At 43.2% G+C, this 24,486-nt stretch overlaps 1 protein-coding gene across 3 annotated transcripts in view; it reads left to right on the top strand.

Moving 5' to 3' along the window:
* The window catches only part of SCHIP1 (schwannomin interacting protein 1), a 789,639-nt gene that overhangs the window by 521,929 nt on the left and 243,224 nt on the right, over positions 1–24,486 (top strand). The window contains exon 1 of one of the 3 annotated variants that reach the window (XM_073578975.1): positions 4,295–4,591. The exons of the other annotated variants lie outside the window; for them this stretch is intronic. Within the exon in view, the coding sequence (XP_073435076.1) occupies positions 4,586–4,591 (6 nt within the window). The 5' untranslated portion in view covers positions 4,295–4,585. Of the gene's footprint in view, positions 1–4,294; positions 4,592–24,486 lie in introns of those variants that run through there. 3 annotated transcript variants of the gene reach the window in all.

The following is a 24,486-nucleotide window of genomic DNA, read 5'->3' as shown; positions in this document are numbered from 1 at the left end:
ATCCTTCAAACCAGCACCTATTGGCAGAACATTTAACTTTTATCCCAGTTAGAATGGAGTGGCAGTACCCATGTGCGATCTGCGCTCCATTCATTCCCTATGGGGCTACTAAGCACTGCGATCAGCTTCTCCAGCAACCTGATAGGAGAATATAAAGGGATCTGTGGTCAGACTTCTGACCTGCAGCACTATTTTGTAACAGGACAAAAAGTTCTCCACTGGGAATAAAAGTTCCCCGATCTCCTGACCGGAGAGGGTGTAAGTAGGAAGACCGGACTGTGGGTACCTGTACCAAGCCGGGTCCAGAACTGTTGAGGCTGCGTCCCATCTTGCCTAGGTGAAGGAACAGGGGACCGGACAAACCCTGTGACCAAGGAAGTATAGGCGTTTTAAAAGCAAAAGCATGTGCAGCATCAGTCAGTTTCCCGCCGGCAGACACTGAGGCAGACTGGGTGCATGCGCAGCGTGCTTCGGCTTCCAGGGAGTAGAGGCACTGAGGATTGCAGCTGACAACCCACGGGCATGTAATCGGGACTGTGACCAGAGACAGGCCCTTGGGCTCTTTTAGGCTTAGGGCCGTGCTCATGCAAAAAGGTGTTGGCTGCACAAACGACCCAACGCTGAGGTCCCCTTTGCTGTCCCGCATACCCGAGACCTCATTTGTCACTGGGGGTTTCTCCACACCTGTGAATTTGGCTGCACCAGCATATAGACTAGGGGCTCAATGGAAGGCACCAGAGACCGACTGCTGCCGCCAGAAGACTGATCACTAACCTTGGACCCCAAGTGAGGACATTTCGCCGACAGCTACAAGGACTACTACCCTCATCGGAACATTTGCAGCTGAGGAAACCATAGACACGATAAGTTTACTGAGTGAACTGTTGCTGTATTTGCTATTCACCTTTATTCATTCCCAGTTTAACTGTTTATCTCACTGCGAGGAGTACCTTTATTGGTAATTAAATTGTTAACCCTTGCTCTGCCTTCCTTGCGTCACACACAGAGCACCACACCACTCTCTCTCACATACACACACACACAAAGCACTGCACCAAATACAGACACACGCATGCATGTGTGGTAGGTGCCGGGCTTGGGGGGTGGACCACTGCTTACCCTGTTCGGACGCCGCAGACACCAGGCGACTCAACGATGAGGCGGAGACAGATTTCACATGTAACAATTCCGGATTTATTCGTCGTCCTCCTGACGACCACCAAACACGCACCGCAGCTTCTTCACACTGTCTCCAGGCCCGGGTACCTGCACCTTCGTTCCAGTCACCGTAACGCACCTCGCGGATCTTTCACTGGGGGCTGTCCTAGACCAATCTACCCCCAGCGCTTCACCTGTCCAAGGTCATTGTCCAATCGGTACCCCCGGGGCCTCGTCTGTCCTGCAGTCCATCGGGTCAGGGCCACCCCCCTGACTGTCTCTTCTCTGTCGGTCCCCTGGCCGAGCTCTTCTCTCTTCCCTGTCTTCTTCTGAGCTCCTCCTGGGACTAATCTCGAGCCCCGCCTATTTCTATTTATCCCCTCTCACAGGGGAATTCCCCTTCCGGGCTCCTATCTCCCCGCCCCCATGACTAAGCATATCCTAAGCCATAAGCTGATGTATAGTCCTGCACTACTCTCCCCTGCCATCTTGTGGTCACTTCTCAGTACTACACCCTCCTATCCTGCCTTTCCTAGCTGTCACCCTTCTATCCTGTCAATCTCTGTCTTTGGTGTACAAACCGTCCCCTCCTACTGCCAGTCACGTCTGTCCGTCAAGTCACCTTCCCCACACACGCAGACAGACAGACACACAGCACCACTCAACCTTCCGCACAATCCTCACAGCCTCAGCACATCCTGGCAGCATCTTCTAATGTGGGCAAAACTGTAAAGCGCTGCGGAATATGTTAGCACTATATAAAAATAAAGATTATTATTATGCTTACCCTCAAAGTGCTATACAGTACTCACAGTACTATACTAGCTAATAGACTGCAGCCATTTCTTTTGGTAGGACAGTAATAGACTATAGGGCAGTGATACCTATAACATTGGGATCCAATAGCACATAAAATCAATGTAATTTTTTATTATTATTAATTTTCATAGCGCCATATATTCCATGGCACTTTACATGTGAAAAAGTGGCATACAAAGACAATAAACATGAGCAATGCAAGGCACACAGAAGTACAAAAGGAGAACCCTGCCCGCAAGGGTTCACAGTCTACAGGGGATACGTGAGAATACACTAGGAGAGAATAATACACTTTAATATTTTTAAATAACAGTTTAGACCATATATATTAATCAAATCTAATAAAAGTCAAGTTTTTAATCACAATCCCGTAAATTATGTTTATTTATGTGGCGCCCCTGAGGGTTCAGTCACCACAGAGGTACTGCACCTCCTCCTGAGGTGTAGTATCCCACTCTCCAGGTAAGATGGTAACACCTGACCAGATTCTAGCACCTACATCCAGCACAGACACCTTAGAACAGCAGAATAACCTTTATGGCAGATGCTTTGGTTCATGAAGGGTGCTGGGTGGTGGGTGGAGCTTAAAAACACTAGAGGGGAAAGCTGACAGGAAGTGTGGTCAGTTCCCCACAGGGGGAAGCAGAGAGAGGACCACTCTGCAGTCAGAATCCCCATAGAGGGGAAGGAAGACAGTTCCCCTCTGGGGGAAGGAGGGAAAGGACGTGTTTGCAGCAGCCTCCTGTGAGCTGGAGCTGCTGGAAAGGCAAGAGGAAGAAAGAAGGATCAGTTGTTCAGAAGGACGATAGATAAGAATGGAACGTGAGGAGGAGAGAGACTGGGGATTAGTGCCAGAGCAGAGCCCTTCTCTAAGTTTAAAGCGCCATGGCTGGGCACCGGTATCCGAGGCTGTGTGTGATACTAATGATCCTACAGCAGAAACCGAAGGAATAGAAGTTGTGACCACTTTATTCCCACCTAAAACTCGAAGACAGAGCAGCAACGGGTGTGAGCCGGGACATGATAGTATGGAGTCCCCGAAGCAGACTATAGCTGCCTGTCATGCGAGTGGAGTTATAAGTAACATCAAGAAGGAGGAACATGAGTGTAATTCAGAACTACAAGTACTTCAGACTAGCGCTAGAAAGGAGATGTTCAGAAAAGGCACACGAAAGGGAGTGCTGGAAGGGTGTATTCCATCTGCCTGGGAGTTGGCTGAGCCTTTGCTCTGGAGACCGTGGCACTGAAGCGGGCATTTGTCTATGCCAGAAACGTGAGTAAAGTATCGGAACTGCATTCAGCTGTGTCATTGCCTTCTTCCTGCGCCAACCCACTCAGCACTGCTACATCTCTGTGCCCAACACTATATCATCTACCTCAACATCTACTACTGCTGTCCTGGGACTACAGCTCTGCCTGTGGAGAGTTATTACATTTTTGCTGCACCACACCATCCATCCCAGAGGATCTGCACTGCAGCGCTGGTCCCCTTCTGACCAGAAACCACAGGTGGCGTCACGAACTACCTACTTTTAAACTTTATCCAGGTCTATTTCACCTATTTTACATGGACACCCAGGGCCACGGACCGGGTCACCGCCGCCGCGACACTTCCCCTTTGAGACACCAGCCCTGTACCGAGTAATCCCCCACATCTGCCCTGGGGGCGATCCATTTACTCTCTCTGGTTAATTTGTTAATCCTATTGTTCCAATTGCACATCTTTAAAAATTGAGCCCACTGCACAAGTACATGCTGTGAGGGTCATCAACAAGAGTCAGAGTCATCCCTCTAAAGAGCATGTGTTAATTATCGGCTCCTATCTCCACACTATGTTAGAAGAGGGCAAGAGAAGGAAATATGGATAGATAGATAGATAGATAGATAGATAGATAGATAGATATGAGAGCGATAGATAGATAGATAGATAGATAGATAGATAGATAGATAGATAGATAGATAGATAGATAGATATGGTATATGATTGCAAACATACAAGAAAAATATTTTAAAAAAATATGCAACTAGATAAAGATTTGTTTCTCCATGTACACAGCAAACTTGGGAATTTTTTCATCTTAACAAAGAAGGAAGATTAAAAAAAAAATAAGTCACAACCTATTAATGATTAACACCATGTCATGGGTCTAGCAGAACTGAACTCATGAATAATTCATATCAGAAACACATTTCCCCTGCAAGGTTGATGAATGAAATAGGGACGGCTCTTGGAACGATCAGCCCTCGCTCTTCCAGCCTTGCTCAGAAATCGTCACAAAATTGGAGGGTTAAGACAAGTTCAGGAGACCCCAGGCACAGTCTAGTCGTTTTCTGAGAAGGAGGAATTATACCGTAATTGGTTGCAGCTACGTTTTGCTGGTTTAGACGCAGGCAGCTGCTGTAAAGAGTTAAGGCGTGAATGTTTGAAGAGAATTAAAGTCTATTTTTGCACTGAGCATTCAAGTCCAGGAGGACTGGTCTCTGAAGGGAAAGGAAAGCGATGAACAATATGACAGACAGTTGGTGCAGAACGTGCCTCTCACAAACTGCTATCTGCCAATGATCGGAATTTTTCTGTAAAATGACTTGAAAAACAGACACATAGAAGATGAATGTAAGTACAAATGGATTCTATATGATTTCTCTTTCCATTTCATTGCTGTAGTCCACTCCTTATATGCCTTCCCCATGTATCTCCCGTGTTCTGATTAGGCTCCGCTATCAGAAATGTACTTTACATCCTACAGCCTGGGTTTACTTACATTATGGGGAGTTACAATATTTAACCTTTAATGGCACTTACACAGCGAAGATTGAAAAGCAACGATAAATGTCCTTTCCAGATCCTTGAAATGTCATCTGTTTTCTGCTTTTCACAAATTCGCCATTCCAAGATAAAATGTAGCTCCTTATCTTGGTAATATGAAAGCAGTCAGGTATATATAGGTGTGATCTCTTGTAGACATATCATATTCATTCCTTGTAACGCAGGAGACAAGTCATAACTCAGTAAAGGTCACCATGTTTCGATTCCTGCACTAGTACCTCTTCTGACTACATAAATCACATAGTCATAGAGATATGCTGAACGTATACATCAATATACTGTATGTCTGAGTGCACTGATGTTCACCTACGCCTTGGAAATCTAGGCTATATTCTCTATTTATCTTCTTAATTCTTAGTTCGTATTCCTTTACAGTAAATACCTATTTTGTGTAATGAGATAACCACATCGTATATTAAGTGTAAATATTTACATTGTGCATAAACCTAAATATTATCACCCCGCACCATAAAGGGCATGGTGGGATACAGCACTAATTTGTTTGCAAGGCACAGTCTGTCGGTGGGGCGAGATGAAAAGATGCTAAATATAACCCAGGATTCCTCAATAGACGTGCACACCTCAAAGGTCAGAACATGTGCAAGTGAAAAACAACTCAGAATTAGTGCAGAAACAGCAGATAATTGGATACAGCAAATCTCTTCTCTGTTGCTGTTCTGGGAGAATGTTTCCTCTGTTTTGTCCAAGATCATACTTACAATGATACAGCTGCATCTGGAAGAGGAAAAAGCTGATTATAAAATGTGTCCAGCATGTTGTCCATCCATGTTTTAGGATCTCTTGTTACAAACGGGTTTATGCATTGATGACTCTTCATGTCATAGTGTTAGTAGTCCATCAATTAAAAATTACTCAATGTTCAAGGAAGTGTTGGACATAGTGGTATTTGACTGTTATCAAAATTGTTACTGGAAAAAAAATATTAGCGTAGTGAACTAATGAATGAGCTGGTAATTACAATGCTGATGGTTGGTTGGATTAGAAGTCATAGGAAGTATCGGCTGCTTGTAATCTTTTGATCTCTATCCAGTTTCTAATACATTATGAACCTCCAGTAATGTCAATGTTTTACTAAATGTTTCTCCAGTTTTTCCATTTCATTGGTACAGATCATTGATGCAGATAGCCAGGGAGGGCAAGACACCACCAGGATCTCAGCGCATGATAAATTATTATTCATTTTATTCACTTACAGTATATGGTGCCATTAATTCTGTAGCGCTTTACAGACCTCATCATCACTGTTCCCAATGGGGCTCACAATCTAAATTCCCTATCAGTATGTCTTTAGAGTGTGGAAGGAAACCGGAGACCTCGGAGGAAACCCACGCAAACATTGGGAGAACACACAAACTCTTTGCAGATATTGATTTTGAAAAACTGCAAAACCAAAGAAACAAGCCGGAGCATAAGTTGGTATATGCACATTGAGTAAGAGCATGTTCACACTTTGGCCATTTCATAGATGAAAACCAAGAAAAAAATCTAAATGTGCATTTATACCCTGTAGTAAGTGAATAAGTAAATAGCAATAGCACATGTAAATAGTGTAGGTTACGGAGTTAACATTATTTTGATCTAGAAAGCATAAAAGTCACTGCGACAAGGTGTACCCAAACAGGACGGTCCTACCTCAACTCTATTAAAATCTTCCCTTGTGTCAGCCAATCTCAATGTAGATAAAGGCAGAGCAAGACAGGGGCTGTGAGATATTGTCTTTTGTGGGATTTGTATATACCATACATAGCCAGAGCTTCCTTTTTCTCAAGGGATAGGCAGGTTTTTCATCCTTTAATTATAATATCCTTTAGCAGTCCAGTGTATTAAAAATATAGCCAATTTTCTCATTTACTACAGTAATTAATTTCTTGTTTTCATTGCATTCACCTCAGTCATGATACAAGAACAAGAATAATGTATAGCTTAGATAAAGTCTTTAATTTATCAAACACCAATTATAATATCATATTGTGTGTATCCTTCATGGTAAATTGTGAAAGATACTATATATTATTGTGTGTTTGGAATGTGATTACAATGATGGGAATGACGCTTTGACTCTTCTTCTCATCCATTATGGTCATCTCATTATGTAAGTGCTCCAGATGATAAAGCATAAAACGGCTATGTAGCCACATACAGAGTCAGCAGAGGTGTTGGGGTAGATTTAGTCAACCATTGAGATATACAAATACTAATAAGTGCATTGCTGTATGCTTGTGTCCTTCTAATATTTCCCTCTGACTCTATATAAAAACCCTTTAAATGATATGAAAATATACAACTAGGTAAAAGTAATAAACTACAGTAAATATAATTTCTAGCACATAGTACAGTATATGTGGGAATCCTAAATCCTACACCTTCATACCTGCATGAACACTGCTCAGTATGGGGACATTTATCAGTAGTGTCATCGGATTCATTGATAAATTATGTAAAAAAAAAGTATTAAAAATGTCATCTACTTTCTGACTTTTCTCAGCCACCCTCTTAACACGTTTTAGGTAGATGTGAGAAGTTCCAGAACTCCCTAAACGCTTTTGACATGATTAGAAATACACTTTCGTGTGCATTTTACTCAGTAAATCTTCCAAATAGAATAGAATGTACAATACAAAATAAAATTGTGGTACCGTGTTTGCCAGAAAAATAGATGTAAATACTTATGTCCCCAAAAAATGTCTATAGCTAGCATCATCTCATGTCCTTTTGTAATTCCTATTTAAATGTTGCCATCTTTTCTCAGTAATTCACTTGTAATCTAGCCTGATGAAGGGGCCTTTTGAGCCTTGAAAGCTTGCTTGCAAATATAATTTCTCTGGTTAGCCAATAAAGGTATCACACCTTGAATACTTTTCTCAATTTTTTGGGGGGACATAAGTATTTACATAAATAGAATAGAAAGAATCCATTTATTTAAAAAAGCTTATAGCAAGATTGTAAATTAGATTATGTACTGAATAGTAGTGATGAGTGAGTATTCTCGTTGCTCTGGTTTTTCCGAGCATGCTCGGGTGATCTTCGAGTATTTTGGCGTGCTCGGAGATTTAGTTTTCGTCGTCTCATCTGCACGATTTGCGACTTGTGCAGGCTGAATACATGTGACAATTCCATAACAAACAGGCATTCCACACATGTATTCAAGCTGGCTAGCAGTCGCAAATCATGCAGCTGAGACGACGAAATCTAAATCTCCGAGCACGCCAAAATACTCGGAAGACACCCGAGCATGCTCCGGAAAACCCAAGCAATGAGTATACTCGCTCATCAATAGTGCTAAACACACACACAATAATCCAATAAAATAACAGAGTTAACACAGTCAGAAACTGAAGATTTCACCTACAGGTAATTAACCAGATTTATGTCCCATAAAAGAGTAACTTGCCCATCTAATCAATACTTTGATAAACTGATGCCTCCAGAATTTAGCACACTTCCAAAAGGTTTAGTGTAAATACCAATTCAATTAGTGATTGATTAGGTCTTTCCAATGTAGAAATCCTAATGAAGCACTATTTTGGATTTCTAATTTAGTTATTTTAGCTATTGGTGCATCTATCCAATTAGACATACTGTAGAAAATCAATTGATACAGCAAGTCTAATGGTTTTATGTCTATTGATTGTAGCTATAGAACCTGGAAAGATGTAGTCAGAAGAGTATGGCGATAAATGCTGCTCAGAACTGGGACAGCTCATCTGTTTGTTCACATATTGCAACTTTATCAACTCTTATCGATGTTTGAGGAAAATCACTAATATGTATAAGTACAATTCCTCTACAGTAAGTAGTCGAAATTAGTTTATTATCTGGGTACCTATCCGATGATGAACCATTCCAGTTACCTGACCGCTGCTGTCTGTCACAAGGTAACAATGAATAAGATGATGAATTTTCCTGTACATACCAGAATATTGTGCCAAATACTGCTCATACAAGAGGGTGGCGGCCCACTCTTGGGCCAGTCCAAGCCTGGGTGCATATTATATACATTAAATCAGAGTAAATTTTTCCCACTTTAGGTCAATTAGGATTACCATAACTATTAATATTTGGCAAATGCCAGAATAATGAGAGAGAGAGAATGTTTAAAGCCATTTTATTACTTACTGCAAAGTCAAAAGTTTACATACATTTCATTAGTATTTGGTACCATTGTCCTTAGACTGGAATTTGGAATATCCATCCACAAGATTCTCACAATATTTAGTCAGAATTTGGGCCCATTCCTCCTGACAAAACTGATTACTGATCCTTTTTTGTAGATCGCCTTGCTTGCACCTGCCTTTTCAGCTTTGCCCATAAATTTTCAATAGGATTGAGATCAGGGCTTTGTGATGGCCACTCCAAAACATTGACTTTGTTATTCTTAAACCCTCTCTGACATTAGACGTACTATTCCGTCCATGTGCATTGGGACTTAATTCCCATGGACAGAGAAGTACATCATAGGCGATTAGCCGCGCTCACGGGGGGAGCAAGGCTGATCGCGGCCGGGTATCAGCTGATTCTCACAGCTGACACCCGGCACTAAGTTCCAGGAGCAGTCACGCACTGCTCCCGGCACTTTAACCCTCGAGACACTGATCAAACATGATCGCAGTGTTCCGGAGCAGGCAGAGGGGCTGACAGCCCCTCTGCTGTTGTATCGGAGACCCCGCAGCATGACGCGGAGTCCCGATCACTGCCATGGAGACCCGATGTAGTCATGATGACATCCGGGTCTTCAGACATGAGAGACTTCCTGTCACGCATAGTGATGACCAGTAAGTCTCTCAGGTTAGTGTATAGAAGCTGCAGCGCTGACAGCTTATATAGCATGCAGATCTGCATGCTATAGAAGCGATCAGACTGCACAAAATGAGTGTCCCAAAGTGTAAAAGTAAGAATTAAATTTAAAAAATGTTTAAATAATTGTAAAAATATTTAAAAAAAATAATAGAAAACAATAATAAAAAATCAATATTTATTCCATCAATAAATAAATATTTGAATTAAAAAAATCTAAACAATAAAAGTACACATATTTAGTATCACCGCATCCATAATGACCCGAACTATAAAACTGTCCCACTAGTAAACCCCTTTAGTGAATACCATTAAAAAAAGGCATAAAAACAATGCTTTATCATCATACCGCTGAACAAAAAGTGGAATAACACGCGATCAAAAAGACGTATATAAATAAATGTGCACTAATAAAAACATCATCTTGTCCCACAAAAAACAAGCCGCCATATAGCTCCATCACCAGAAAAATAAAAAGGTTATAGCTCTTGGAATAAAGCAATGCAAAAATAATTATTTTTTATATAAAATAGTTTTTATTGTATAAAAGCGCCAAAACATAAAAAAAATAAATGAGGTATCGCTGTCATCATACTGACCCAAAGAATAAAGCCCCTTTATCAATTTTACCACATGTGGAACGGTATAAACGCCCCCTTAAAGAAATTCATGAATTCCTGGTTTTTGTTCATTCTGCCTCCCAAAAATCGAAATAAAAAGCAATCAAAAAAGTCATGTGCCTGAATATGGTATCAATAAAAACATCAACTCATCCCACAAAAAACAAGACCTCATATGACTCTGTGGGCCAAAATATGGAAAAATTATAGCTCTCAAAATATGGTGAAGCAAAAACAATTTTTTGCAATAAAAAGCGTCTTTTAGTGTGTGATAGCTGCCAAACATAAAAACCAGCGATAAAAACCCGCTATAAATAGTAAATCAAACCCCCCTTTTTCACCCCGTTAGTTAGGGAAAAATAATAAAATAAAAAAAAGTATTGATTTCCATTTTCCGGTTAGGATTAGGTATAGGGTTAGGGTTGGGGCTAAAGTTAGGGTTTGGGTTGGGATTAGGGATAGGGTTAGAATTAGGGTTAGGGGTATGTTAGGGTTAGGTTTGTGGTTATGGTTAGGGTTAGGATTAGGGTTAGGGGTGTGTAGGGGTTAGGATTAGAGTTAGAATTAGGGGGTTTCCACTGTTTAGGCACATCAGGGGCTCTCTCCAAACTCGACATGCGTCTGATCTCAATTCCAGCCAATTCTGCGTTGAAAAAGTCAAACGGTGCTCCTTCCCTTCTGACCTCTGTCATGCGCACAAACAGTTGTTTACCCCCACATATAGGGTATCAGCCTATTCAGGACAAATTGCAAAACAACTTTTGAGGTCCAATTTCTCCTGTTACCCTTGGAAAAATAAAAAAGTGGGGGCGATAAGATCATTTTTGCAAAAAAATAAGTTTTTTTTATTTTTAAGGCTCTACATTATAAACTTCTGTGAAGCACTTGGAGGTTCAAAGTGCTCACCACACATCTAGAAAAGTTCCTTAGGGGGTATAGTTTCCAATTTTGCATTGAAAAGTCAAACGGTGCTCCTTCCTTCCCAAGCTCTGCCATGCACCCAAACAGTGGTGTACCTCCATATATGGGGTATCAGCGTACTCAGGACAAATTGTACAACAACTTTTGAGGTCCAATTTCTTTTGTTACCCTTGTTAAAATAAAAACAAATTGGATCTGAAGTATTTTTTTGTGAAAAAAAGTTAAATGTTAATCTTTTTAAACATTTCAAAAATTCCTGTGAAACACCTGAAGGGTTAATAAACTTCTTGAATGTGGTTTTGAGCACATTCATGGGTGCAGTTTGTAGAATAGTGTCACTTTTGGGTATTGTCTATCATATAGACCCCTCAAAGTGACTTCAAATGTGATGTTGTCCCTAAAAAAAAATAGTGTTGAAAAAATGAGAAATCGCTGTTTAACTTTTAACCCTTGTAACTTCCTAACAAAAAAAAGTTGGTTCCAAAAATTTTGCTGATGTAAAGTAGACAGGTGGGAAATGTTATTTATTAACTATTTTCTGTGACATATTTCTCTGTTTTAAAGGCATGGAAATTCAAATTTGGAAAATTGCAAAATTTTCACAATTTTTGCAAAATTTCTGTTTTTTTCACAAATAAATGCAAGTCATATCAAAGAAATATTACCACTATCATGAAATACAGTATGTCATGAGAAAGCATTGTCAGAATCACTGGGATCCATGGAAGCGTTCCAGAGTTATTAACTCATAAAGGGACAGTGGTCAGAATTCTGAAAATTGGCCTAATAATAATAATAATAATAATTTTTATTTATATAGCGCCAACATATTCCGCAGCACTTTACAATTAAGCGGGGACATGTACAGACAATAAATTCAATACAAGTTAAGACAATTCAAACAGTGACATTAGGAGTGAGGTCCCTGCTCGCAAGCTTACAATCTACAAGGAAATGGGGGGACACAGTAGGTGAAAAATGCTTGTTAATTCAGGTCTGGCAATTATAATAGGGATTTTCATATAAAGCTGCATGATCCGGTCATCAGCCCGTGTGTTTAAGTGCAATAGACAAGTATCAAGTGCAGTTATCCTGTGCATGAAGGGTGTGGAGACAGATGAATAGTAGGGTGCAGATTCAGAATAATATTTGGAAGGAGGGAACAGGGCAAAGTTAGCTTGCTGGGTAGTTGATGTGGTAGGCTTGTTTGAAGAGATGGGTTTTCAAAGCGCGCTTGAATAGGTCAGGGCTAGGTATCAGTCTGATCGCCTGGGGAAGTGCATTCCAGAGAGCTGGAGCAGCACGAGAGAAGTCTTGGAGGCGGAGGTGCGAGGTTCGGATTACGGGGGATGTTAGTCTTAGGTCATTTGTAGAACGGAGGGCACGTGTAGGGCGATAGACAGAGATGAGAGAGGAGATATAAGGCGGTGCAGAACAGTGGAGAGCTTTGTGGGTGAGAGAGATGAGTTTATACTGGACCCTGTAGCGAATAGGTAGCCAGTGTAATGACTGGCACAAGATGGAGGCATCGGTGAAGCGGCTGGACAGAAATATGACCCTGGCTGCCGCATTCAAGATGGATTGGAGAGGAGAAAGTTTGGTAAGAGGGAGACCGATCAGAAGAGAGTTGCAGTAGTCCAGGCGAGAATGAATAAGAGCGACAGTAAGAGTCTTAGCAGTTTCAAAGGTGAGAAAAGGTCGGATTCTGGAGATGTTTTTAAGATGCAGGTGACAAGAGCGACTGAGTGATCGGATGTACGGAGTAAAGGAAAGTTCAGTGTCGAATATGACCCCAAGACAGCGTGCATGCTGCTTGGGAGTTATGGTTGAACCCTCCAGGGTTATTTCGATGTTAGGTAGAGTGAGGTTAGTAGAGGGGAGAAACACAAGAAGTTCAGTTTTAGAGAGATTTAGTTTCAGATAGAGGGAGGACATGATGCTAGAGACAGCAGACAGACAATCCTTGGTATTTTGAATTAGGGTAGGGGTGATGTCAGGGGAAGAAGTGTATAATTGGGTGTCATCAGCATAGAGATGATACTGGAACCCAAATCTGCTGATTGTTTGTCCAATAGGGGCAGTGTATAAAGAGAAGAGGAGGGGGCCTAGGACTGAGCCCTGCGGGACCCCGATAGTAAGGGGACGAGAAGAGGAAGAGGAGCCGGAAAAAGATACAGTGAAGGAGCGGTCAGAGAGGTAGGAGGAGAACCAGGAGAGGGCCGTGTCCTTGAGGCCTATAGAGCGGAGCATAGTGAGGAGTAGCTGGTGATCCACAGTGTCAAATGCGGCAGAGAGATCCAGGAGAATCAGCAGGGAGCAATGACCTTTCGATTTAGCTGTTATTAAATCATTAGAGACTTTAGTGAGGGCAGTTTCAGTAGAGTGTAAAGAGCGGAAACCAGATTGTAAGGGGTCGAGAAGAGAGTTATCCGAGAGATAGCGGATTAGACGGGAGTGGACCAGGCGTTCCAGGAGTTTAGAGATGAAGGGAAGGTTAGAGACAGGTCTGTAGTTAGCAGTGCAGTTCTGGTCCAGGGATGGCTTTTTAAGTAAAGGGGTTATGATGGCATGTTTAAATGAGGAGGGAAATATACCTGAAGAAAGAGAGAGGTTAAATATTTTAGTCAGGTGAGTGGTGACCACTGGTGAGACTGCAGGAGCTGTGAAGGAATAGGGTCACTGTTGCAGGTTGTAGGCCGAGCAGAAGCGAGGAGCTTGGAAACTTCTTCTTCTGAAACAGGCTCAAAGATGTCTAGTGAGCTTGAGGTGCGGCAGGGAAGGGGATCCAGGCACTGAGGAGATAGGGCTGAGATATCCTGATGGATGTGGTTGATTTTTTCTAGGAAATAAGTGGCCAGATCCTCACCGCTGAGGTTGGTGATGGGGGCCTGTACTTTAGGTTTCAGGAGGGAGTTTAAGGTTTCAAAAAGTCGTCTTGGGTTGTTGGATAGTGAGGTGATGAGGGTGGTGAAGTAGGATTGTTTGGCCAGATGAAGGGCAGAGTTATAGGTTTTGAGCATGAACTTATAGTGGATGAAGTCTTCTGCTAAGAGAGATTTTCTCCACTGCCGCTCTGCACACCTCGAGCAGCGCTGAAGAAAGCTTGTTTGCGTTGTGTGCCAGGGCTGCCGTTGTCTGTGTCGGGTCTTTCTGCGTATAGAAGGTGCTGCTTCATCTAGGGCATTCTTCAGTGTATTATTGAAGTGTGACAATGCTATGTCTGGACAGGAGAGGGTGGAGATGGGGGCTAAAGATGTGTGGAGATTGTCCCTAAGCTGTTGGGTATTAATGGTACGTGTATTCCGATAAGTGTGGTAAGTGGGGGTGTTCCGGGTGAGGAGACAATTTTTGACAGAGAAGGAAAGAAGGTTGTGGTCCGAGAGCGGGAGGGGTGAATTAGTAAAGTCGTGCAGCGAGCCGGGACGGGAGAAAACCAGGTCCAGAGTATTCCCGTCCTCATGTGTAGGAGAATTAGTAAACTGTGAGAGGCCGAATGAAGAAGTTAGAGAAAGAAGATGAGAGGCAGACTGGGAGAGCGGATCATTGATGGGGATGTTAAAGTCTCCCATGATGAGGGTGGGGATGTCACAGGATAGAAAGTGAGTAAGCCAGGTGGTGAATTGGTCTAGAAACTGGCGGGAGGAGCCTGGAGGGCGATAAACGACCGCCACTCGTAAGGAGAAGGGCTTAAAGAGTCTGACGGCGTGGACTTCAAAGGAAGGAAATGTAAGTGAGGGAACCGGGGGGATGACCTGGAAAGCACATTGTGATGAAAGGAGCAAACCAACACCTCCACCCTGTCTGTTCTCAGGTCTGGGGGTATGTGAAAATTTTAGCCCACCAAACGAGAGAGCGGCAGCAGCGGTGGTGTCAGAATGCTGGATCCAGGTTTCTGTAATAGCCAGAAGGTTAAGGGAATTAGAGAGAAAAAGATCGTGAATGTAAGTCAGTTTGTTACACACAGACCGTGCATTCCAGAGAGCACATTGGAAAGTGAGAGGAGAAGGCATGCACTGAATGTTAATAAGATTAGCAGGGTTTCTATATGCAGATGGAGGAGAGTAACGTATGCTGGTGGAGGGAGGCCCAGGGTTGGGGGAGATGTCACCTGCAACTATTAAAAGGAGAAAAAACAGAAAGAGCAGGTGGTGGGATGATTTGTATGAACGTTTTGAGTGCTGCATGGTGGTTTTGGATGGTTTGGTGTGGGTAAGAAATGTCAATAGAGCCTCAGAGTTATACATGGGAGAGGGGAAAAGGGAGGGGTGGATATGCAGAGAGTGCACAGAATGTGTAAAAGGGCAGGCGAGTTGTTAGAAAGCAGAGGTGAAGACAAAAAAGCAGCAGTTTGATATGATCAATGCATATGTAGTACGACTGACCAAGAAGCATGCGTGCATGAAAAACTTATGCACCTTACCTGTCTCCTGCCCTGTCCAACTGCATTGTCTAACTGCAAAACACTTGATCCCGTTGCACTTAATATGTGTTGCACGCGTGAGCCCGCACGTGTGCTATCCCAACCAGAGCTAAATATATATGAAATGAAATGTCTGCTAGCTTCAGCCACCAAAAGGCCACAATCAGTAATTAACCAATTAGCACAAGGCCAGAGCAGGCATTACTATGCAGGGTAAATAACTAACGCTGGACAAGGCCATCAAACAGAGAAAGGGAAAAAAACCTTTCTACACTTCAAAGCAGAAACCAAATAGTTAAAAAAAAAAAAAAAATTAAAGACCCACCACAGGAGTGATGGAATGAAATACCATAAAAATATCTGGCAATATATGATGCAGTTCACACTTGTCAGACAGCATACATGGATGATGGAATGAAATACATGGATGATGGAATGAAATACCATAAAAATATCTGGCAATATATGATGCAGTTCACACTTGTCAGACAGCATACATGGATGATGGAATGAAATACATGGATGATGGAATGAAATACCATAAAAATATCTGGCAATATATGATGCAGTTCACACTTGTCAGACATTAACCTAGTCTAGTCTCATTGGCCTAGTCTCATGAGGCCTAGTCATTAACATGCAAACCACCCTTGGGGGTAAAGAGGTTAAGCCACTTTGTCACCATTTTGCCAGTATACTTTGGGTCTTTGTCCTTTTGGAGACTCATTTCTGCCCAAGCTTTAACTTCCTGGCTGATGTCTTTAGACAAAATCTTTGTATTTTTCCATTACAGAAAGATGGATAACTATTTAACAAGCTAAAGCATGCATCAGTATTGGTTCTCCAGTAATACTGGTTCCCAGAAAACCATTTTAACACCTTTCATATAGAAATTGAGGCCTTCCATTTGCACGATTTTGCTAACATTATCCAGTGTGTATATATAGATACTGTAGTCCTGCAATGCTTTACCTTTTGAGGATAGATACTAATGAATTATTCATGAGTCATAATAAAAGCAGCAAAACAGTAGGTCATCTGAGAAATGCCCATACATCATTTCATATGTGGGAGTAATCCAGCACCACGTGCAGTATAGAGCTTTCATCTGTATTTTATCTCCAACATGGAGAAGAATTTTTATAGGGAATTGACTATACAAAATATTAACATCCTGATAAAAGGTAATATCCACACTTTTAAAATTGGTTATTCCTTAAGTAGATATATTTCCAATATTTAGCAACCTCAATAGGTGATAATTATCTTCTAATAATAATAATAATTATTGTTTAGCTATAGCACTAACATATGCACAAATATCATCCGACACTACAGAGCAAATCATAATTTTGCAATATTGACAAAAGGAGCGAGGGCTCTGCTCTGAGATGACGCAAAAGGTAAAAAAGGGGGGTTGTATTGTATGACCCCGCTATCTTAGTAATAAATAAGGGTTTTCATGCAAAGTAGCATGGATCATCACCAGTCAGTACCTGTCAATGGCCAGATGCAAAGGGGCAGATTAATTAAAACTAGCGTTGGATGTGCCAGTATAACGGCTCATTCAGACGTCAATGATCTTTCAACAATGCTTGTATGCCAAAACCAGGAGTAGAACTTACATAGAAAACTATAATTGAAAGATTGACACTTGTCCTGTGTTTTGGAAACAGGCCTGGCTTTAGCATACAAACGCTAATGAAAAATCACTGACGTCTGAATGAGTCCTTAATGAACAGGCTCACTGGATTTAGATGCTCCAAATTCTTTAGGAGGTTCATACCACTTAATGAATTTGGTGCATCTCTTACCTAGTGAAATGGAATACAGGGACTGGAGTACATTTCTGCAGTTTGGCAAAGCTGGCAGGGACTGGCATGACAATGTTAAAGGTCGAAATATATTTGCACAAATTCTGAGTTGTGCAAAATTATTGTAACTTATTAAGGTGCTTTACGCCTGAATTGTGGCATGAACACCTTCATGAATTGGCCCCAAAGTGCTACTGAATGCGTGGAGGGTGTGGGAGAAGATGATAACATGGACTGCAGGAAATATAGGAAGGGAGAGGGGAGAAGTTGGATTAATGAGGTGATAGACATGCTAAAGATTATGTGTTTTTAGGGCACGCTGCTTAAAATTCTGAACAGTGGGAATTATCCAGATGGCCTGAGGTGGTACATTCCAAAGGACTAGAGCCACAAGAGAAAGGTTCAGATTATGGATAATGCTAGTTGACTAATTAAAACAATTATGTTGTTTAAACACATGTATAAGGGAATGTGCAGAGAACCTAGTCTGGCTGTACACAGAAATTGAGTATAGTAAGCAAAGTGTATTTTTTATTATAAAGTGATTAATTGTCCTAACTACTTTCTGTAACAATTCCGATTTTTTTATATCGTCACTGAAAGGAAATCTTATTGCAAGGGAATAAAAACTTGTCCTTGTCAGGTGATGATCACATACAGTAGGTGTAAAATTCATCCTAATACACACATGTGATATCTGCACTGTCATTGTGATCATTACAAGACCTGAATGCATTTTTACCCTGAAAGAAATTTTTTAAGGTACGATTGGGGCAATCTAATAAGATTTTCTGGAGTGAAATCAATATCAAATCTGGAATCTGGAGAAGACCTGTACTGTAATTTATGCCATATCCTGAAATAAATTATAGTAAATTTGTCTGACTGAGCCTGGCCTAACCCCCTTCCATTAAGCTCCACTCACTATTTAAAAATAAATGCCATGAGGAGCAGAAATTAAAAAAAAACATAATAATGACATAAATATTGTCTCTGAATCACCAAGACCAGCATTGCACATGCACCTTACTGAATCAGAACCATTGTATGTGCCTCATCACAAATCCTCCTCCAGATAAGGACTGGAGTAAAATTTGTTGGGTAAGGAATGCCATTGCCCGTCATGAATTTGACAATTGGAGGTTGCCACGCCCCAGTCCTGGAACAACTCCACACATTGTGTCAGAGCTCGCCAAACTTTACATGAGAACACCATAAGTTGCAAAATGTTAACATAGCCTATCGTTGCACCAACATTTTGTGACTTTTTAAAGCTTTTTACGCCATAATTCTATTAAAATTTTTTTAAATAAATTGAGCTCATAGTGTGCACCATAATTTTCAACTTTTTAAAGCCAGAAAACTAGTGTAGGGGTAATGATAATTCCTTTCAATTACTGCAAACTAAGATCTTAAAAAGTCATGAATCACAAAGTCTCTACAGGGGCACTCTCATCTGTAAATGTACCTGCTTCTAGAATGCCTAAAGGGAACCTATTGGGTTGTACATGCAATCCTATCTGCAGGCAGCATGCTATACAGAAGGAGAAGCCAAGATTCAGTATACCTTGTACCAGTGGCATAACTACAAAGTTATGGGCCCCGATGCAAACTTTCAAATGGGCCCCATGCCAAAATACAAGCACATCTCCGCTCCGTAAACCTCGTACACATGCGGCTCCGCTCCGTACACCTCGTACACGTGCGGCTCCACTCCGTACACCTCGTACACGTGCAGCTCCGCTCAATATACCCTGTACACATGCGGCTCCGCTCCGTACACCCCGTACACATGCGGCTCTGCTCCGTACACACGCGGCTCCGCTCCGTACACCTCGCACACATGCGGCTCTGCTCCGTACACCTCGTACACATGCGGCTACGCTCTGTATACATCGTACACATGCGGCTCCACTCCGTCCAAAATTGTACCACACACAGCTCTGCTACATCCACACTGTAAACCCCTCCTGACCCCACACAGAAACTTTACCTCATCCAGCACCATGACAACCAGCACAGCAGAGTCCTGCACACACGGAGGCTCCTGATCATGTGACACTTGACTCCTCCCCTTCTGTGACCTCATCACATGTCCTGTGTGCACATTGGAGAAAACAGCATAGTGACGGGCTGCTGTCAGTGTGGTGGGTCTCTGTGGGAGGGCGAGCATGGGGTGCAAGGGGGGCGTGGCAGCTCAGTGCAGTGCGGGATGCAGGGGGGTCAAAAATGAGACTGTCCCGCGAGAATCGGAACGATTGGGAGATATGCCTACTGGGCCTCTGACTCCCCCTGGGCCCGGTCGCAGTGGCGACTCCTGCGACCATGGGAGTTACGCCCCTGCCTTGTACTTTATTCATTTAAAACCTTGTGTGACGCTAGTCACTACTCACGGACACTTGTGCAGCAGAGAAGTCCTGTGTCAGGACCAAGAGAATATGTAGATAACCAAGGGAAAAGACAAAGGCATAAGTCAAATCACTGTCCAAGGGTCAAAATACCAGGATAGAGCAGATCAATGCAAATGGACAACACAAAGGGATAGTCAGAATATGGTCCAAAGGATCAGGCAGCAGAAGATCAGATCTCAGAACAACAGAATCAACAGAATCAGGCAAACGCTCACCGGGAAGCACAAACTATGTCTGGCAGGGACCAGGGGCAGACAGCCCAGTTATATAGCTTGGAAAATCTCTAGGATACAGAACACCTGGAGAAAGTCCTGCACCTCCCAATCACAGATTGAACAGCTGAGCTGTTAAGCCAAGCACAGACAGGTCAGCACACCCATCACAAGACTGGACAGTCGAGCTGTCAATCAAAACAGTAACAACTCAGCATGACCTAATTTCCATAGAATAGGATAACAATCGCTCACTGAGCAGAGGAATCGTGACATCCTGGTTACTAAGGAAGAAAAATGCAGTGGGTGGTCTTAACGATTGAGTTCCTTGTGTGAGTGTGAATACAGAAATTGCTGTTATGCCATGTTCACACGTTCAGTATTTGGTCAGTTTTTTTTACCTCAATATTTGTAAGCCAAAATCAGGAATGATTCAATCAGAGGAAAAGTATAATAGAAACACGTCACCACTTCTATATTTATGAACCACTCCAGGTTTTGGCTTGCAAATACTTATGTAAAATACTGAACATGTGAACGTCACCTTAAATCTAATAGTAGGACTGCCCGCTGGACTCCTAAACCCAGAGTTACCCAGGTTGTAGATTAATACATTGCAAGTTATCCTCTTTATTTTCACACAAAACTTTATATTAATTTGCCCCATCTCACCTACAATCCAACCAATCCCCAACATAGACTGGGAAGCTGAAACCTGCGTATCTCAGAAAGGAAACCAATTTCTGTCAGTGACCAAGGATAATTATCAGTCACAACTTGTGCAGGGCCCAACTAGAGGGACAGCCCTTCTGGACTTAATTTTAATCAACAGGCCAGATAGAATAGCAGAAGTACGAGTCGATGGGCACCTAGGGAACAGTGACCACAATAATACAATTCCACTTGTCCTTCAGTAAGGTGCCCTGGAAGGGGGTTGCAAAAACACTGAATTTCAGGAAAGCAAAGTTTGATCAGCTTAGAGAGGACCTTCGCCAAATTGATTGGGACAATGTCCTTAAAAATAGGAGCACAGAAAATAAATGGGAAATATTTAAATCAGTTTTACACACCCACTGCGAGCTAGCCATACCGTACAGAAATAAAAGGGCTAGGAACAGGAGAACACCAATGTGGCTAAATAAGGATGTAAAAAGGGCAATAAATAACAAGAACAAGGCATTTAAGAAGCTAAAACAAGAAGGCAATGAAGAAGCATTAAAAAGTTATAGAGAAAAAAATAAAATGTGTAAAAAACAAATACATTTAGCAAAAGTGGAAACTGAGAGACTCATTGCTAAGGAAAGTAAAACAAACCCCAAACTATTCTTTAATTATATAAACAGTAAAATGATTAAAATTGATGGTGTCGGCCCTTTAAAGAACAATGAGGGTGAAATCATAGAGAGCGATGTGGGAAAAGCAAATGTTTTAAATACTTTTTTCTCAACAGTGTTCACACAGGAAAAGGATTTGCCAGGGGAAATGCAGAGTGATAATGTAAACGCCCCATTAAGTATTACCTGCCTAACCCAGGAAGAAGTGCAGAACCGCCTTAGTAAGATTAAAATTGACAAATCACCAGGCCCTGATGGCATTCACCCTCGGCTATTAAGGGAGTTAAGTAATGTGATAGACAGGCCTCTATTCCTTATATTTAAAGACTCTATAGATACAGGGTCTGTTCCTTTTGATTGGCGGCAAGCAAATGTGGTACCAATATTCAAAAAGGGGTGTAATGGGGAACCTGGAAACTATAGGCCGGTAAGCTTAACATCTGTTGTAGGTAAAATTTTTGAAGGGTTTCTAAGGGATACCATAATAGAATATCTCAATGTTAATAAATGTTTAACTCCATATAAACATGGATTTATGAAGGATCGCTCCTGTCAAACTAACCTGATCAGCTTCTATGAGGATGTAAGCTCTCAAATGGACCAAGGAGAATCATTGGATGTCATTTATCTCGACTTCTTTAAAGCATTTGTCACTGTCCCACATAAACGATGAGAAAGCTTGGGTTAGGGGAAAATGTGTGTAGATGGGTAGGTAGCTGGCTTAGTGATAGAAAACAGTGGTTATCAATGGTGCATACTCAGATTGGGCAAGGGTTACTAGTGGGGTACCACAGGGTTCTGTATTGGGCCCCCTACTATTTAATAATATTTATTAATGATCTAGTGGATGGCTTACACAGTAAAATATCAGTATTTGCAGATGATACAAAACTATGTAAGGTAGTTAACACAAAGGAGGACAGTTTGCAACTACAGACAGATTTGAGTAAATTGTAGAATTGGGCTGAAAAATGGCAAATGAGGTTTAACACAGGTAAGTATAAGGTTATGCACATGGGAAGGAGAAACAGATGCTACAATTACTTACTAAATGGGAAACTGCTGGGGAAATCAGACATGGAAAAGACTTAGGCATCTTAGTCATTAAGAAGCTAAATTGGAGTGCCCAGTGTCAGGCAGCTGCCACCAATGCAAATAGGGTCATGGGATGCATTAGAAGAGGTCTGGGGACACGAGATGAAAACATAATTCTCCCTCTGTACAAATCACTCGTCAGACCACACTTGGAGTATTGTGTGCAATTTTGGACGCTGGTGCTCAAGAAAGACATTACTGAATTTGTGTCATGTCGGCGGTCTCGGCTGCACCCGCTCCCGCCCCTCCTCCAGCGGCAACCGCCTCCACCTCCTCCTACCGGCGTCCTCGTCGCGGCGCGCTCCCACGCTCTGCCTCCCCTCCTGTCACGGCACCGCGCTCCTTCCTTAGGGCGCGAGCGCGCACCAGCGTCCCATCTTCCGCCTACGGGGGGTGGCGCCGGGGGCGGCACATACCGCCCGCTTCCGGACCCTAGGGTATTTCTGGCGCGCTCTCTATGCAGAGGACGCCTGAGTGTTGCTGTGCGCTTGCCACGCTGCGCTTTGGCCCCCTTCCTATAGTGCCGCCTGTTTCCTGTCTGTCTTCCCCGTGGCTTCCAGCCCCTGGCTCTGCATCCTTGTTCCCAGTGTTCGTTCACCCTGCATGACCGCTCTGTTCTCCCTTCTGGTACCCCCTTGTGTGCTTCCTCCCGGTCCTCTCCCCTCTAGTACCTGCTCCCTGTCTGTCTACCCATCCAGCAGTCCTGTTAGGTCCTCTACCTCTCAGTCCAGTACTCCTGCCTACGGGCGCCTCTTGTCCTTGAGCCGCCCCTCCTGGTACCGGCTGTCGCGGTTCTGTCCTCGGTAGTCTTGCCCCAAACGATCCCTGTATAGGGGTCGGTCTTCACCTGGAGCGCTCGACCCCCGGGGCTCCAGATCCGCAACCCAGAGGGTCCACTCTCGGACGTCCTTTTCCGAAAATCGTCACAGTACACTCAGGCCATGGACCCCGCCGGTGCCACGGCTGCCACGCAGAAGGAACTGTTGTTCCTGCGTGAAAATCAGGCCCAAATCATGTCTTTTATGAAGTCCATGGACACCCGTTTGTCCGCTATGCAGACCTCTGACCCCGGGCATGCTCCCCTCCTAGCCAGCCTGCAGCAGGAGCTCGCGCAGCAGCGCGATGCCCAGTCCCACGTTTTGGGGTATATGGCGTCCATCGATGACCGACTGCTTGCCTTGCAGTCCGCTGCGGTCGTCTCTAACCCTCCCAGGGACGCCGTCTCCTCCCCGCCCCCCCGCCTGGGTAAGCCTCCCAGATATGGTGGAGATCCTAAACTTTGTCGGGGCTTTTTAAATCAGTGCAGACTGCACTTCGAGCTGTTGCCCCAACAATATCCCACGGATCGCGCCAAGGTGGCGTTCATAGTATCCCACCTCGAGGGAGAAGCCCTGTCCTGGGTGAACCCTCTATGGGAGAGGGATGATCCCGTCGTAGCAAATATCCAGAACTTCCTGGAAACATTTCGTAGGGTGTTTGATGAACCCGGCCGCTTGGCTTCTACCACAGAAGCTCTCTTTAATCTCCGCCAAGGGTCGCTTACTGTGGGGCAGTACGCCATCCGTTTTCGGACGTTGTCGTCTGAACTCGGATGGAATAATGAGGCACTTGTGGGTGCCTTCTGGAGAGGCCTTTCCAGCAAGATTAAAGATGAGCTAGCCGGTCGGGATACCCCCACCTCTCTGGAGGACCTTATAGCCCTGGCTACGCGCATAGACCTCCGTTTTTTGGAGCGCTCGCGGGAATCGGTTAGAGAACGCAGACCCTTCAGGCTATATCAAGCGCCTATTCCACGCTCTGCTGCTCCCTCTACTAGCAGCGTCCCCGAGCCCATGCAGGTAGATCGGGTCAGGTTGACTGAGCAGCGTCGCAGAGAGAGGATGACTAACGGGCTCTGCCTGTACTGTGGTGGGGCTAATCACTTCATCCGCACTTGTCCTGAGAGGCCGGGAAACGCCTCCACCTAGGTCAGGTAAGAGAGGTCTCCCTAGGTGATCATAATTCCTCTCTGCCTCTTACCCTTTCAGCCTTAATTGTTTC

Source organism: Dendrobates tinctorius, unplaced genomic scaffold, assembly GCF_039654945.1.
Source record: "Dendrobates tinctorius isolate UK_male_01 unplaced genomic scaffold, ASM3965494v1 ptg000060l, whole genome shotgun sequence".
Classification (NCBI taxonomy): Eukaryota; Metazoa; Chordata; class Amphibia; order Anura; family Dendrobatidae; genus Dendrobates; species Dendrobates tinctorius.
The sequence above is the reverse complement of the archived record's forward strand: the minus strand, read 5'-3'. Positions and strand labels throughout refer to the sequence as shown.